General features: G+C 37.6%; 1 protein-coding gene across 5 annotated transcripts in view; it reads left to right on the top strand.

Moving 5' to 3' along the window:
• Nucleotides 1-5,211: 5,211 nt before the first annotated feature.
• The window catches only part of ABCB7 (ATP-binding cassette, sub-family B (MDR/TAP), member 7), a 112,742-nt gene continuing 100,711 nt past the window's right edge, over nt 5,212-17,242 (top strand). For 4 of the 5 annotated variants that reach the window (XM_011977758.1, XM_011977761.1, XM_011977757.1 and 1 more), the window contains exon 1: nt 5,409-5,827. In XM_011977758.1, the coding sequence (XP_011833148.1) occupies nt 5,522-5,827 (306 nt within the window). In that variant the 5' untranslated portion in view covers nt 5,409-5,521. Of the gene's footprint in view, nt 5,276-5,408; nt 5,828-17,242 lie in introns of those variants that run through there. The other variant, XM_011977759.1, reaches the window with a different exon arrangement.

Genomic DNA, 17,242 nt, shown 5'->3' with positions numbered 1-17,242 from the left:
AATTGGTTGAACCCAGGAGGTGGAGGTTGCAGTGAGCCGAGATGGTGCCACTGCACTCCAGCCTGGGCAACAGAGCAAGACTCTGTCTCAAAAAAAAATTCTTTTTAAATATATGTCGGGCATGGTTGTATGCACCTTAGTCCCAGCTACTTGGGAGGCTGAAGTGGGAGGATCCCTTGAGTCCAGGAGCTTGAGGCTGCAGTAAGATGTGACTGCAACACTGCACTCCAGCCTGAGTGACAAGAGCGAGACTCTGTCTCTAAAAAATAAACAAACAAATAAAACAACAGAAAAAGTTGCTATTATTAATAACACTGATATAAACATCTTTATGCAATGCACCTTATTTTGGGGGAAGGGGAATTTTGGGCTGTATTTTTTAAAGTGTAAATACCAAGTTAAGAGGTATACAATAGAGACAAGAGGGCTAACTGACAAAATGTAAGAGACACTACCCTACAGGCTCCAAACACAGACAAGCTGGTTAAAAGTAGCAACAAAAATCCCCACAGTTTTTAAAAAAAATGCGTAGTTGAGCTTGAAAGCAAACAAAGGAAATGTCTAGAGGTTAGAAACAAAGAAGAAAATCACAGCCAGAACAGAGTAAAGAGTTGAAGCCCAGTGGTCCATAGATAAATCAGATGTAAGACAAAGTCTGGGGTACTTTTTTTTCTTTTATAAATTAAGGTAATAAAGTAAAATCACTATTTTAGTGTATAGTTTTGCAAGTTTTAAAAATGCATACAGTAGTGTAACAACCATCACAATCAAGATAAAGAACAGTTAAATCATTCTTCCATGCTCCTATGTAGTCAAATCCTTTTCCAGTCCCATGTGGCTTGGGTTTTCATGCCCTACTGAAATGGGTAGGAGGCCACAGATCCAGTTTGTAGATAGTGAGCTGGATTTGAGCTTCCTGCAAAAAGGAGTACTAGAAAAACTCTGATCCTTGGCCTAGGAACGTGGTCCTGAAAGCAATACATCTGTTCTCAGTTGTGGATCCTCCACGAAAAATCTGCACTGTGCATGGGTGCAGGATCCATACACATACTACATATATGGCATGGAAAATCAAAGCTCAAAAAAACCAAAAGACTAAAAACTGATCTCAAACTGGTAAATTCTGTAGGAATACTCCAGAAGCAAACACAAAACTGTCCTGTAGTGACATTTCCACAACCCAATGTATGTGCAGAATTCTTAGGAAAGAGATTATAACAACAACAAAAAAATCTCTTAAAGAAGAGATTATAACAAAAAATCACAAAGCACACAAGGATTCTCACTACCAAAATAATAATAATAATAATAATAATAATGTAATGACAGGAAAATTTATTTCCACAGAAATTTAATTCAGTAATCTATCAACCTAAAACTTGATACTCAGCTGAACTATTATGCAAAATGAGGATGAAATAAATGTACTTTCAGGAACTTCAAGACTCAGTTACTATGTACAGAACTTCAGTGAAAGAATCACTAAAGGATGCATTCTGGCAAGACAAATTATAACCAGAAGTAAGAAGTATAATGTCATTAAGCATGTTGAGCCTACTATTTTTAAAGAGTTTTTCACTTATGTTCATAACCAAGATTGACCTATAATATTCTTGTACGATCCTTGTCCATGTATTAAGTTTATACTAGCCTCATAAAATACGTAGGTCATCCCGATAATCACGGTGGATTAATGAAACCTATTTATCGCCTCTTCCTTACAGACTCCACCAAAATAACATAAAAGAACAAAACAGAAATAAATCCACAAGGATAAAGAGACTAGGATTAGAGAAGGGCAATGCAGGGAGGGATCTTCAACAAAGTCATTATTTTTAAGATCTAAGGCAGGCCAAGCACAGCGGCTCAGCCTGTAATCCCAGCACTTTGGGAGGCTGAGGCGGGCGGATCACGAGGTGAGGAGATCGAGACAATCCTGGCTAACACAGTGAAACCCCGTCTCTACTAAAAATACAAAAAATTAGCTGGGCATGGTGGCATGCACCTGTAGTCCCAGCTACTCGGGAGGCTGAGGCAGGAGAATCGCTTGAACCCAGGAGGCGGAGGTTGCAGTGAGCCGAGATTGTGCCACTGCACTCCAGCCTGAGCAACAGAGCAAGATTCCGCCTCAAAAATAAATAAATAAATAAATAAATAAATCTAAGGCAAATATCGTAAAATGTTAAGCTATGACTAAGCTGGGTTGTAGGTACATGGTGATTACATTTTTCTTTGTAATTTTCAGTTATGATTCAATATTTCCAAATGTTAAAAGTACATGGAAAATAAAGAAGTTAGTTTCAGAAAGTGATAGGTGCTCTAAAGGTGCCTCTAAAACTTGAATGTGCATATGAACAACCTGAGGCATTCTAATTAAAATTCGGATTTTGAATCTTTAAGTCTGGCATCGGGCCTGAGATTCTGCATTTCATTTTTTATTGCTATGTAATAGTTGTACATATTGTTGAAGTACATGTGATATTTTGATACATGCATATGATAGCATAAACAACATATACAACAAGGTAATAATCAAATAAAGAAATATTTAGTTTTTCTTTATGTTGGGAATGTTCTTTCTTCCAAATGTGGTATACATACACAATAAAATATTGTTCAGCCATAAAACAATGAAATCCTGTCATTTGCAGCAACATTGATGGAACTGAAGGTCATCATGCTAAGTGAAATAAGCCAGGTACAAAAAGACAAATACACATGTTCTCACTCATATGTGGTAGCTAAAAAAGTAGATCTCATGAAGGTAGAGGGTAGAATAGTGGTTATCAGAAGATAAGAAGGGCAGAAGGGAGGGACAATGAAGAGGTTGGTTAATGGGCACAAAAATGTAGTTAGAAGGAGTAAGATTTAGTGTTCTATAGTACAGTAGGGCAGGTGACTATAGTTAACAATAATTTATTGTATAGTTCAAAATAGCTAAAAAAGATTCTGCAGTTCTAACAACCTCTCAAGTAACGCCAATGCTAGTGGTCCGTGGATCACATTGAAATAGCAAGATTTTAGGGTAAATAACACAAGGCAATGGTGATACAGAGTGGTGGGGACAGGGAGTGGCCTCTTTAGATAAGGTTCTCTTGGAAAGCTTCTCTAAGCAGGTGACATTTGTTTTGAGACCTGAATGATAAGAAAAAGTCATTTAAAAATCTACAGGAAAGATATTCCTGGTAGAGGGGAAAGCAAGTGGAAAGGTCCTGAGGTGAGAATAAGTTCTGGCATTTTTTAGAAACAGAAGACCACTGTGGCCTTCTTAAATTGCTCAAGCGTTTCTTCCACAGTTCAGGTGTTATTAAGTGAAAAGAGCACTATGTTTGGAGTCATAAAACTTAGATTTGGTCTCCATCCCATTAGCTCTGTGGCCTCTGACCTAGTCACAACTTTTCTTAGCCTCAGTTTCCTCATAAATATGGTAATATTAGTAAATAATACCTATCTTCCATGGTTGATGTGAGGACTAAATGAAACAAGGTATGACAAAGCAGATTGTAAGTTACAAAATACTATACACATTTAAGTATAATTATTCCATACATAAAGTGCTATCATGTGATCTGTGGTTGTAGCAGATATTTATAGCAGCTTTTACTGTGTATACCTCTGTCTCTTTAATTTATGTCAGACAGTTATGTGTCAAGTTATTACAGGCTGAGTTGGCCTTTTTGTTGCTGCTCTTCCCCAGCAGTGTGCAACTCTTATTATGCTTCACGTTCTATTTCTGGGTGCCCTGGAAATTTTCTTTGGCTTACCTGGCAAACAAATATTTGCCTCACTTTAGCTCATCATAGAGTAACTACTTGGGTATTCCAATGTTATTCACACTTTTTGATCAAAAGAGTTGGCTTACAATGAGCACTACTTTTGGAAAAAAATAATTTGGCTCCATTCAAAGAGTTCATAACTGGGTGGTAAGATTCAGTGGCAATATTCAGCCCTAAGAGAAATCATTAGTAGAGTCTGGAGTTTCTCTAATGTATACTGTAGCTATCTAACACGGAATAGATGCTGAATAAATATTTGTTGATGACAATATAGTCATTAATAAGAGGCCATTACTGATCTACCGTCAACAATACAAGCAGCAGCTAGAAACATCCAATTCGTCACTAAGTCCTGCCAATCCCGTCTCTTAATTGCCCTGCAATCGATCTACTGCCACTGCTACTGCTAGGTTGAGGCCTTTATTTTATGACTGAACTATTGCATTAACTTCATGACTTCAATATGAACTCCATCCATTCCAACCATCTCACTTAAGCCTGAGTAGCTTAGTGGACATATAAATCTGATTATGTTACTCTCCTGATTAAAACTCTTCACTTCACTCTTCACTGGCTATAGGATAAAGTATTAACTTCTTAGAATGAAATAGAAAGCCCTTTACCTTCAGGTCTCTGTTCACTCAGGTTAATCTCCTACTACTTTCCCAAACTCCATAGACTCCTGAACCTGAAAATGTTTTCTTATGCCTTCTTGCTTTTAACATGTCTTCTTTACATGTAATTCCAGTCAACCTCTTCAACTCGAGTTCTATTTTTCTTTAAATAACTAGCTCAAGCATCCCCTCGAATGAATTCCAGAACAAAAAAGCTAACTGCACGAGTTACAAATTTCTGTTTTTCCTTATCAGACTTACTAGTCCAAAGTACCTCTTCATAAAAAGTCCATTATTTGTCTCTTTTGTGTGAAAAGTTGGAGAATGCAGCAATGAATATAAAATTGCAACTGCATTATTGTCTCCAGGGTTTCAGGTAACATTTACAGCTGGAAATGCAGTTTCCTAGATAACTGTAAACATATTTTGACATTTTATTTGATAATAGTGGTGACAAAAGAATATAAGCCTGTCTTTAAACATGGATTTCTCTCCATACATTTCACTTTACCACCCTTCAGTCAACCTAAGCGATTTTTCAAGAATTAGGGACGCTGCAAAAACCAAAGCGAAGAGCTAGAAAGAGTGACAAAATTAGTCAAGATGTCTGTAGTCTGTGTGTGTGTGTGTGTGTGTGTGTGTGTGTGTGAGTGTCTCACGAGAAAGAGACCAAAGGAAAACTGCCCCAAGGTTTGCGCAACAGAGATCAATCAGCAAAGTAAAAGTCCTTACAGGATGGAGAAGCAGTAAATCTTACAGCGCAAGCCTCCTCCCAGGGGAAATTAACATCTGTAATTTAATCTTTCCTTAATTGAGAAGAAAGTGGAGATAAGAATATGCATAGGGAAAATGGAGAGAGGGGAGCGTGACATTGAGTTGGAGGAGGTAAGAGAGTAGAATGACGACATGGGGTTGACAGATTTAGCAGACACAATATTTGGGACACACGTACGAAGAAATGATTCCTTGTTTATGTGAAACTGAAACTTAACTAGGTAGGCATCCTGTATTTCATCTGGCAACTCCAGGAAAAGAGAAAAAGACAGTGTTACTCCAATATTCCCGGTTGTGTAAGGAAAACAATCAAAGCTCGACCCTAAGGAAAACAAAAAAATACAAGAGGCTGCGCGAATGCATCCGACTCTTCAAACACAATCCATTTCCGGTCTGGGGCCCTGGGAAAACAAGGAGAGGAGAGACAAGGTAGCCGAATTCAGTCCGCCAGTGTCCCATAATCCTCTTCTCTCGGTTCCTCTTTCCTCGCTCAAGATGGCGCTGCTCGCGATGCATTCTTGGCGCTGGGCGGCCGCGGCGGCTGCTTTCGAAAAGCGCCGGCAGTCCGCGATTCTGATCCGGCCTTTAGTCTCTGTTAGCGGCTCAGGTCCGCAGTGGAGGCCACATCAACTGGGCGCCTTGGGAACCGCTCGAGCCTACCAGGTGAGATGCCACTGACATGGAAGAATAGGGTGAAGGGCAAGGGGACCTGTAGGGAAAAGGTTGCCCTCGTGACCTCAGGGCAGCGAGAGCACCAAGAAGAAAGTCATGGCTAACTCGGAGCAGCAGTAAGTGAAGGAAATTAACGTCAGTAATTTGAGGAAAGGGCGAAGAAGAAAACCTTTTAGTTGAGCAAAGGGAAACGGGGCAGGAGGTTCTGGGCAGAGGACACCTGGAGCGCTGGAGTCTCTCATAGGAGTCATAGTTTTTCTCTCATATTAAGGGGTTGGGGTAGACACCATTCCCAGCCTGCTTACCTTTCTAAATACGAGGAAGACTGGGTTATTTTCCCCCATTAGTAATGGAATTTGGGACAGTTTATCTGTGGTTCAGATTTTACTCAGTTGGAATTAGCAATTCGGAGAGCACTGTAATGACAGCAAGCTATCGATAAACAAGTGGCGCCAGTTAACTCCCTTGCTGACAGGCGTGCTTCTTGATAGGCCAAAACCATAACTATCTTTCCAAAACATAGACCGCCCTAAAGTCTTATATAAATATGATTGTCCTAGATCTGAAAAATACAGTGATGTTCTCTGCGCACAGGTCATTTTGGAAGCCATAGGCTACTTATCCTTAACTTATGAATGTAGCTATGGTTGTAGTACCTCTTAATATTTGAGTCCATTATTACCTCTCACTCAGGAACGGTTTTTTAAAAAATTATTTGTACTTAACTATACTAAAGTATATCTTTTTATTTTCTGTGTATTGACAAGAGGTTTAATTGCCACCACTTATTTATCAATATTACTTTAAAAATTGTCAGCTTTGTATGAGAAACAACCTCTTAAATTTTGATTCTTCGTCTACAGATATTTAACGTCTACCTTGTACATAGCCCTGTGCTAGATAATAGGGTACTAAGAGAGACATACAGTTATGCCTTCAAGGATTGTACAGTTTAGTTAAGGAGATTGGATCTATGCATTACAAAAATAACTGAAAAACACAGTGGTGGGTTAATTAGCAAATGAATAGTGTGTACAATAAAGGCTATAGACATCCAGAGGAAATAGTGATAACCATAAAAGTAATGGTTTTTGTTCTGTAGTTCTCCAATAAGGCAGATGAAGTTAAGGACCGGATTATAGAGAGTATTTCATGCTGGTGATAGAACTGGGGAGAATATTCTGAACAGGGAGAATAGGGAATGACACTAAGCATGTGGAAGGCTGATGGAATGAAATTTATAATTCAGTAAGTATTGAACACTTCTACAGGAGCAAACAAAATAAAATATAAGTCCTGTCTTTAAAGAGCTTAAAATCTAGTGAGAAATATGTAAATTAATCGGCAATTAAAATATAGTGGAGCTGTGTAATAATGGGGAAGGTACAAGGTATGGGAGAGTATATGTGAGGGGTATTAAGTCTAATCTTAAGGTAGGGAAGATTGCCTTGAGTAACTGATACCTAAGGCAAGAGCTGAAAAATTAGAAGCTAGCCAGTTAAAGAAGGAATCGCATGTGCAAAGGCCCACAAGTCAGAGAGAACTGGACCTTTTATAGAACTGAATGTAGTTTAGACTGTAGTGAGTCATTCAAGATAGGAAATAGCAGGAGATTAGGCTAAAGAAGCAAAGCCAGATGATTTTATTAAGGTTTTTAAAGTATTTTATGGTTGAAAGTTTCTAACACATGATCTCTTGGGAATGGTTTTTGTTCTGTAGTTCTCCAATAAGGCAGATGAAGTTAAGATAAAATTTGTAGGACTTTCTTAAGCTGGAAGAATGAGGGGGAAGAGGGAAAAGGAGAAGTTACTAGGAATCTCAGAGGAGGCAATGGCAATACAAATTTAGCTTTCTCTCTTTCCATGAACACTATCTCCACAACTTCCTTCTTCCACTCTGTCCTTTACATCCTGCCATTTCCTTTAGTTACCATTTCCTCAGTGTGCAAAACAAGGGAAAGATGTTACCTTTGTTTTCTGTTTCTTAAAGGCATGGAACTCTTGCCTTCCTTGTTTTAAAATATAGATTTAACAGGGTGAGAAAGGAATGATTACAAAATTTTCAAAGTAGAAGCTGAGGTAACCTGAGGTACCTGCAGATTTGTGACTTGTGATTAAGATTACAAAATAATTATTGAATTCATACTTTTAGGACAATCATTAGTATATAGCATAATATTTTAGAGCTGAAAGGAACCTTAGAGTAGTGTTACAAGATAATGTTAGTGGGTTAGATTAGCACTATTTTAGATGAAATTCAGTAGAATATAAAGAAAATAGCAGTGCTTTTTACATCTTAAGTGAAATATTGTTTCATGAACTTTTACGTGTATATATATACACACACACATACATATACACACACATATATACACACACACACACAATCCCACATGTATATGATTACTGGAATTCATTGTAAAATGTATTTCTCACCAAGTATATGCCCTAGAGCTGGGCTGTGGAATATGGTAGTTCTTTTGGATAGGTACTGTTTTGTTTTCATTTGTTGATCTGACCTCATGGACAAAGAATGGGAGCTTTAATTTCTCCCAGTAGCAAGTTCCATCTTCCCACTCTTCCGCTATTGGCTGCTAAGAGTTAACCGAGTAGATAAAAGTTAAAATACTTTACTCCTGGCTTTCATATTAACTGAAGTGAGAATCTAATAGCAACACTAGGAAAATAATCCTCCTATTCTACTTTTTAGAGGTTCTAGTTCATATTTAAATTTCACAATATAAGATGCCTGTGAAGAAACTACAGTGATTACTCAACAGACCCAAAATGTACTAAAAGAATAAAAAACAACTTGTCCATCCTGGCTAACACCGTGAAACCTCGTCTCTAGTAAAAATACAAAAAAAAATTAGCCAGGCGTGATGGTGGGCGCCTGTAGTCCCAGCTACTTGGGAGGCTGAGGCAGGAGAATGGCGTGAACCTGGGAGGCGGAGCTGGCAGTGAGCTGAGATCCGGCCACTGCACTCCAGCCTGGGCGGCAGAGCAAGACTCCGTCTCAAAACAAAACAAAACAAAACAAAACAAAAAAAAACTTACGGGAGAAATAAGGGTGTCTTTAAGCGGATTATAGATCATGGAACTGAAAAGGGTGAGAGTGACATTTAAAGTACCTGAAGAGGCCTGGCTCAGTGGCTCACACCTGTAATCCCAGCACTTTGGGAGGCCAAGGCAGGTGGATCACCTGAGGTCAAGAGCTCGAGACCAGCCTGACCAATGTGGTGAAACCCTGTCCATACTAAAAATACAAAAAGCAGCTGGGCATGGTCACATGCGCTTGTAGTCCCAGCTACTCAGGAGACCGAAACAGGAGAATTGCTTGAACCTGGGAGGCGGAGGTTGCAGTGAGCCGAGATCGTGCCACTGTACTCCAGCCTGGACCACAGAGTGAGACTCCCTCTCAAAAAAAAAAAAAAAAAGTACCCGAAGGGGTTATTTGTAGTTCAGTGATGCCCAAACTTACCTGGAACATTAGGTTATGATACAAAAATGTGGACTTCATTTGCAGGAAGAGGGATTCAATGTGCATATGAGAAATAATTTCTTAGACTAATAGTCTATCTTAGTCTATTTGGGCAGGTGTAACAAAATACCATCAACTACATGACTTATAAGCAAAAGCAATTTATTTCTCACAGTTCAAGGTGCTGACAGATTTAGTGCCTGGTGAGGTCTTGAGGTTCATAGGCGGTGCCTTTTAGCTGTGTCCTCACGTGGTAGAAGAGACAAGGCAGCTCTTTGGCCCCTCTTATAAGGGGACTAATCCTATTTATGAGAGCTCTGCTCTCCAAGTCCTAATCACCTCCCAATGGCTTCACCTTTTAATACCATCACATTGGTGATTAAGTTTCAATATAGGAATTTTAGGGGGACACAGATGTTAAAAGCATAGTCCATTTATTAGGAAGCCAAGAAAGACTTTTAAAATTATAAACAATAATTTACTGTCATTAGAAAAATATTAGCTATTAGGAAGCAGCCAGCTTGGTTTTGAAAAGAGCAAGACATACCAAACCAGTTCTTCATATGAGTGAGTGACAGTCTATCTTGATTTCTGTAAGGCTTTTAATTGTCCCCTGCATTGTTCTCACCCAGTAAGCTTGGAAGGAATGATATTGAATACTATTAAGGGGTCTTGAGGTAGTAGTAAGCCTTACTGTAAAGAAAATACAGATGACTTAAACGATTTTTATTTCTAAATGTTAAAAATAATGAAATAACTGGTGTGCAAAGGACATAACTGGGTATTGTGGAGTGAACACTGGACCAGGACACTTGACTGCCTGAGCTCTATTTGTACTGTTAATTATCTTGTACAGATAACTTGTTCCTTTGAACATCAGATTCTGTAAACTAGTAATATTTGACTACCAGATCTCTAAGGTTTCTTGCAGCTCTCTTGTTTCTTTACTGTAATCCTTTAGGACCAGCCCTTTGTATACAGTACCTCTACTTTGTGATCTAGTTTACTACTAGTGTAGTATTCAGGAACAACATAGGGTAAGTTTAAGTTCACATGAATTTTTAATGGGACAAATTTGTATTGCTGTCCTCATATTTGTATATCTAAGAGTAGGAATAGAAAAATTGAATTTAATTATGAGTTTAGTATTTGGTAGTGTTGGGAAGATGGAGTAGTGTGGAGGAAAAAGTAAACTAGGTTCTGAAATCATCTAGAATGGTAGAAATAGATTCTAAGGGGTGGTGAAGAGTAGCAGCAATGCTATAAAAGTTGTAAATAAAGATATACCTTACATGGGCTGTATGTGATAAGGAATGGAAATATAAAGGTCTTAGTTGAAAGCAGCACTGGGGCTTGAGAAGAGGAATTCAGGGGATTCCTTATTCAGAGATAGTTGAATAAATAACATTATCTAAGTCATTGACACATTGGTTTTAACTAGTTATTAAGATTATTAGGAAGAGGAAGAAAATTTAATGTTTCTAAACTTTCTTTTAGAAAACGAGGCCCTTTGAGAATCTGATAAAAGCCATAGACCTTCGCCCTAGAAAAATACACATACGTACATGCTTCATTTTGCATGCAATTTCAGGGGAATCAGAAACATATCCTCTCTTCCAGTCGAGAAACCTTGATTAATACAATATTGCTGGCTGGTGGGTTTCTAATGGAGTTCCTGAGTAGCCAGTGGCAAGATAAAGAGCACTTGTCACTGGGCAGTGGGGTAGAAATAGAATGGAAACTTATATCAAAATTTTGATTAAATGATAAATGCATAATTTATCATTTAATTATTATGCAATTGTTATAAAATTAATATCATTTATTGCTGTATTGTTATTGTCAGTGTTATCTTAAATATTTTGTTTTTTCAAAGAAAAGTATGTTCTTTCCCATATTGTAAAATAAGGTCTATGAAAACGGATAAAATTGCCCTTTCTTTATATGATTCTTATGCTTTACATTTTCCCTATTTTAATTATACAAAACCGTATCTAATAAAAACGTTAAGACAGATATCTACAATCCCACGTTAAATAATTTTTCCTTTTTCCTTTGAATCTCTGTTCTTTCATGTACATAATTTTTACATTATTGGGATAATTTTAAATTCTGTTTCTTTTTACTTGTGAGCATTTTTTTTCTTGGTGCTCAGTCTTGACCAAAATTAGGTCTTTTAATTACTTAAGATTTTAGTAATGTTAATAGGTATATATAGTTACCTGCAAAAGGTGATATTTTTGTTGTTTTGGTTTTCTCCTTCCTTTCCTAAAATCCATCTCCTTGAAGTCTTCATCTGTGCTCTCTTGACTCCCTTGTAGGATTTGCCACTAGTGAGTAAAGATACTTTTCAAGTCTTTGTTTAACGTCATTTGGTCTTCACATTAGTCTGGTTAGGTAGGTGAACATTTCTTCGTAGTAGCTATGGCTTCTTCTGTCCTTTTCAGTCCCTTAACTTCTGCCCTAGTTTTAGACCCTTATTTATGCATGGGTTTTCTCCCTGCTTTCAGGGATTTGCCCTTTCAATCCATCCTATACAGCACATCTAGATCATTCTTCCTAAGGCATAACTTTTATCCCATCACTTCCCTGCATAAACTTCAGTGGGCTTTACATCTTAGCCTTAAAAATTTCCACCTAACTAGATTGCTAGCCATATTGTAAACAGATTGTCCCTCCAATCACCCTATATTGCTCCCTGTTCCTTGGACCATGTACTTTTTTGTGTCTCTTCCTTTTTTTATGCCATACCCTATGTCTGAAATGCCCTCTAACTTGTGCCTATTTTTCAAATGTTAGTTCAAAGGTCAGTCCGTTCCCTGAAACCATTCCTTATAAGCTAGTAAGACTTTGATTTCTCCCTCCTCTGAACTCCTGCAACACTTTTTCCTACAAGTAGTTCTGTGTCTTGTGGAGGAGATAAGATTTTATGTGCCTAAAAGGCTAATATATTCCAGTAATCTTTTTGTTTTTATCTTCCACAGAGCTAGGCACGGTATGTTACATGTAATAGGCAGTCAGAAAATATATGTAAAATGAATGATTAAACTCTATAATCAAACCAAAACAAAAGTCTAACATAATAATTAATAATATTTGCTCCACTGCTATACATCTGGAATTGAAAGCTAACTTTCTTCAGGGCAACCTCATAAGTTTGTCCATTGCATTTCTGTCATTAGGCATATGGTACTGTGGTGGAGTAGCATCACTGATTGTTGTCAGTTTTAGTTCAATAACCAAAGCACACCTACTTTTTATCCTGAAATTTTTGAGTTACTTTATTTGTGAGCATCATTTGCTAAGATAAAGTGACTTACAGGATAAAATTATTTGAGGAATAAGATATAAAAGTTTGCTCTTTGTAGAAATTTTAACTGCACACTGTATTTTGGGATGTTCATTAGTCCTCTGATTAAGTTTTCTTTACAATATCGTGAGAGGAATGGATATTAGAGTAGGGAAACTGCATCCTAAGGGTATAGTTTCTTAGGTGCTGATGTTTTGGGAGAGCAGCTTTTAAACTTATGCTTTTCAAAGCATATTAGAAAAAGACAAGGTGAAGCTTCAATTTTGGTTTACTTATCAAATTGTTTTTACTGATCTTGAGTAGCTTATACTGTAATATCACTGTAATATATTCATATTTTTGACTGCATGAATATTTCCTAAGTATGAACTCTTTCTTCAACTACTCTGACTATAGTGACTTAACAACTGGGCATGTACATGTGTGCTTGCCTGCTCCGTTTGCCTTAACACCACAGATTGGGTAGCTTATACAACAGAAACGTATTTTCTCACAGTTCTGGAACCCACGAAGTCCAAGATGAAGGTGTCCGTAGAGTTGATTTCTTCTGAGGTCTCTCTCCTTAGCATGTAGATGGCCATCTTATACCTCTGTCTTCACATGGTCTTTTCCCCTGTGTGTGTCTGTGTCCTGATATCCTCTTCTTAGAAGTATACTAGTCATATTGGATTAAGGCCCACCCTAATGACCTCATTGAACTTTAATTACCTCTTTAAGGGCCCTGTTTCCAAATATAGTCACATTCTGAAGTATTGGAGGTTAGGACTTCAACATATAAATTTGTGGGGGCAGGGAGTACACAGTTCAGACGATAACAATGTGTGTATGTGTTTGTATGTGTGTGTATGTATATGCAAATGCATAGAAAATTGGATAGGTATACTCCAGTCTGGTAAAAGTGGTTACCTCTGGAGAGGGGGAGGGTTTGGGATGCTAAAAGACAAAGAAAAATTAATTTGCTATTATGGATACACAGACATAGTTTGATACACTGTACTTGTTTTTACAATGAGAAAAATATTTCATGTTTAAGCTTTTCAATTGATGAACTGACCTTTTTGAATAGGTTATGTTATGTTCATTTATTTGAAGTCTAATTTGTTTTGTCTACTAGTAGTAATGCATTTTAACATCTCTGTAACTTTTATTTTATTTGTTTATTTGTTTATTTTTTATTTTTTTGCGATGGAGTTGTGCTCTGTCACCCAGACTGGAATGCAGTGGCACAATCTTGGCTTACTATCACCTCTGCCTCCCAGGTTCAAGTGATTCTCCTGCTTCAGCCTCCCAAGTAGCTGGGATTGCAGACACATACCACCACACCTGGCTAATTTTTGTATTTTTAGTAAAGACTGGGTTTTGCCATGTTGGCCAGTCTGGTCTCAAACTCCTGACCTCAGGTGATCTGACCACCTCGGCCTTCCAAAGTGCTGGGATTACAGGCCTGAGCTACCATGCCTGGCCTTGTAACTTTTATTTTAAGTTCAGGGGTACATGTGCAGGTTTGTTACGTAGGTAAACTTATGTCATTTCATGGAGGTTTGTTGTACAAATTATTTTATCAGCCAGGTGTTAAGCCTAGTACCCATTAGTTATTTTTTCTGATCCTCTTCCTTCTTCCACCCTCTGATAGGCTCCAGTGTGTGTTGTTCCCTTCTATGTGTCTATGTGTTCTCATCATTTAGCTACTACTTATAAGTGACAACATGTAGTATTTAGTTTTCTGTTCCTGTGTTAGTTTGCTAAGGATAATGGCCTCCAGCTCCAGCCATGTCACTGCAAAGGGCGTGATCTTGTTCTTTTTTATGGCTGCATAGTATTCCATGGCATATTTGTACCACATTTTCTTTATCCAGTCTGTCATTGATGGGCAATTAGGTTGATTCCATGTCTTTGCTATTGTGAATAGTACTGCAGAGAACATACGTGTGCATGTGTCTTTATAATAGAATGATTTATATTCCTTGGGGTACATACCCAGTAATAGGATTGCTGGGTCAAATGGTAATTCTGTTTTTCTTTCTTTGAGGAATTGCCACACTGCTTTCCACAGTAGTTGAACTAATTTACACTCCCACCAACAGTGCATATAAGTGTTCTTTTTTCTCCACAACCTCACCAGCATCTGTTATTTTTTTACTTTCTAATACTAGCCATTCTGACTGGTGTTAGGTAGTGTTTCATTGTGGTTTTGAATTGCATTTCTCTAATAATTAGTGATGTTGAGCATTTTTTTTTTCATATGCTTTTTGGCTGCATGTATGTCTTCTTTGGAAAAGTGTTTTTTTCATATACTTTGTCCACTTTTTATGGTTTTTTTTTTTCTTGTAAATTTGTTTAAATTCCTTATAGATGCGGGATATTAGAGCTTTGTTGGATGCATAATTTGCAAAAATTTTCTCCCATTCTATAGGTTGTCTGTTTATTCTGTTGACAGTTTCTTTTGCTGTGCAGAAGCTCTTTAGTTTAATTAGATCTCATTTGTCAATTTTTTTTGTTGCAGTTGCTTTTGTTGTTTTTGTCATGAAATCTTTTCCCGTGTCTCTGTCCTGAAGGGTATTACTTAGGTTGTCTTCCAGGGTTTTTATACTTTTAGATTTTACATTTAAGTCTTTAATCCATCTTGAGTTTACATTTTAGTCTTTAATCCATCTTGAGTTAATTTTTGTATATGGTGTAAGGGAGGGTCCAGTTTCAATCTTCGGCATGTGGCTAGCCAGTTATCCCAGTACCATTTATTGAATAGGGACTCCTTTCCCCATTGCTTGTTTTTGTCAGGTTTGTCGAAGATGATATAGTTGTAGGTGTGAGGCCTTATTTCTGGGGTCTCTATTCTGTTCCATTGGTCTGTGTGTCTGTTTTTGTACCAGTACCATGCTATTTTGGTTACTGTAGCCTTGTAGTATAGTTTGAAATCAGGTACCTCCAGCTTTGTTCTTTTTGCTTAGGATTGCCTTGTCTATTTGGATTCTTTTTTGTTTCCATTTGAATTTTAAAATAGTTGTCTCTAGTTCTGTGAACAATGTCAATGGTAGTTTAATAGGAGTAGCTTCGAATCTATAAATTGCTTTGGGTAGTATGACCATTCTGACTATATTGATTCTTCCTATCGATGAGCATGAAATGTTTTTCCATTTGTTTGTGTCATCTCTGATTTCTTTGAGCAGTGGTTTGTAGTTCTTGTAGAGATCTTTCACCTCCTTATAGTTAGCTGCATTCCTAGGTATTTTATTTTCTCTGTTGCAATTGTAAATGGAAGTTTGTTCCTGTTTGGCGCTTGGCTTGACCGTTGTTGGTGTATAGGAATGCTAGTGATTTTTTTTTTTTTATCTTTTTATTTTTATTTTTTAGAGCCAGCCTTGACTCACTGCTAGTGATTTTTACACATTGATTTTGTGTCCTGAGACTTTGCTGAAGTTGTTTATCAGATTAAAAAGCTTTTGGGCTGAAACTATGGAGTTTTCTAGATACAGGATCATGCCATCTGCCAACATGGATAGTTTGACTTTCTCTCTTCCTATTTGGATGCCCTTTATTTCTTTCTCTTGCCTGATTGCCCTGGCCAGAACTTCCAATACTATGTTGAATAGGAGTGGTGAGAGAGGGCATACTTGTCTTGTGCTGGTTGTCAGGGGAATGCTTCCAGCTTTTGCCCTTTCAGTATGATGTTGTGATGTTGGCTGTGGGTTTGTCACACATGGCTCTTCATATTTTGAGGTATGTTCCTTCAATATCTAGTTTATTGAGAGTTTTTAGCATGAATAGACGTTGAATTTTATTGAAAGCCTTTTCTGTATCTATTGAGATAATCATGTGGTTTTTGTCTTTACTTCTGTTTGTGTGATGAATCACATTTATTGATTTGAGTGTGTTGAACCAACCTTGCGTCCTGGGGATAAAGCCTACTTGATTGTGGTGGATAAGCTTTTTGATGTGCTGATGGATTTGGTTTGCCAGTATTTTGTTGAGGATTTTTGCATCAATGTTCATCAAGGATATTGGCCTGAAGGTTTTTTTGGTGTTGTGTCTCTGCCAAGTTTTGGTATGAGGATGATGCTGGTCTCATAGAATGAGTTAGGGAGGAGTCCCTCCTCCTCAATTCTTTGGAATAGTTTCAGTAGGAATGGTACCAGCTCTTTGTACATTTGGTTGAATTCAGCTGTGAATCTGTCTGGTCATGGGCTTTTCGTGGTTCTTAGGCTATTTATTACTACCTCAAGTAAAGAACTCATTATTGGTCTGTTCAGGGATTCAGTTTCTTCCTAGTTCTTGGAGATCCTCCCATACTCTGAGCAATCACTCCTGCTTGTGGCACATAAAGAAGGCACCAAGATCTGAAATGGCCAGCACTCCGTCCCAAAATAAAAAAGTCTTTTATGCATTTATAAAACTTTCCTGGAAGTACTTGCTACTTTTAAATGTAACCAGTTTTTGGTTGTTACTTCACTGTGGAATTGGGAGATTCTTTGGAAATTTAGTCCCAGTGTTTCCTATTCATTTTAGTGGTTTCTCCTCTTGCTATGTAACACACATACTCTGCATATATGATTCTGCCTAATAAAGAGCTATTTATACTTAGGTGTTTTTTTTTTCAAAATCAGGTTTTTTTTTTTTTT

The sequence above is a fragment of the Mandrillus leucophaeus genome, unplaced genomic scaffold (genome assembly GCF_000951045.1).
Source record: "Mandrillus leucophaeus isolate KB7577 unplaced genomic scaffold, Mleu.le_1.0 Scaffold1835, whole genome shotgun sequence".
NCBI lineage: Eukaryota > Metazoa > Chordata > Mammalia > Primates > Cercopithecidae > Mandrillus > Mandrillus leucophaeus.
Note: the sequence above shows the minus strand (reverse complement) of the source record. Positions and strands in the feature narration are given on the sequence as shown.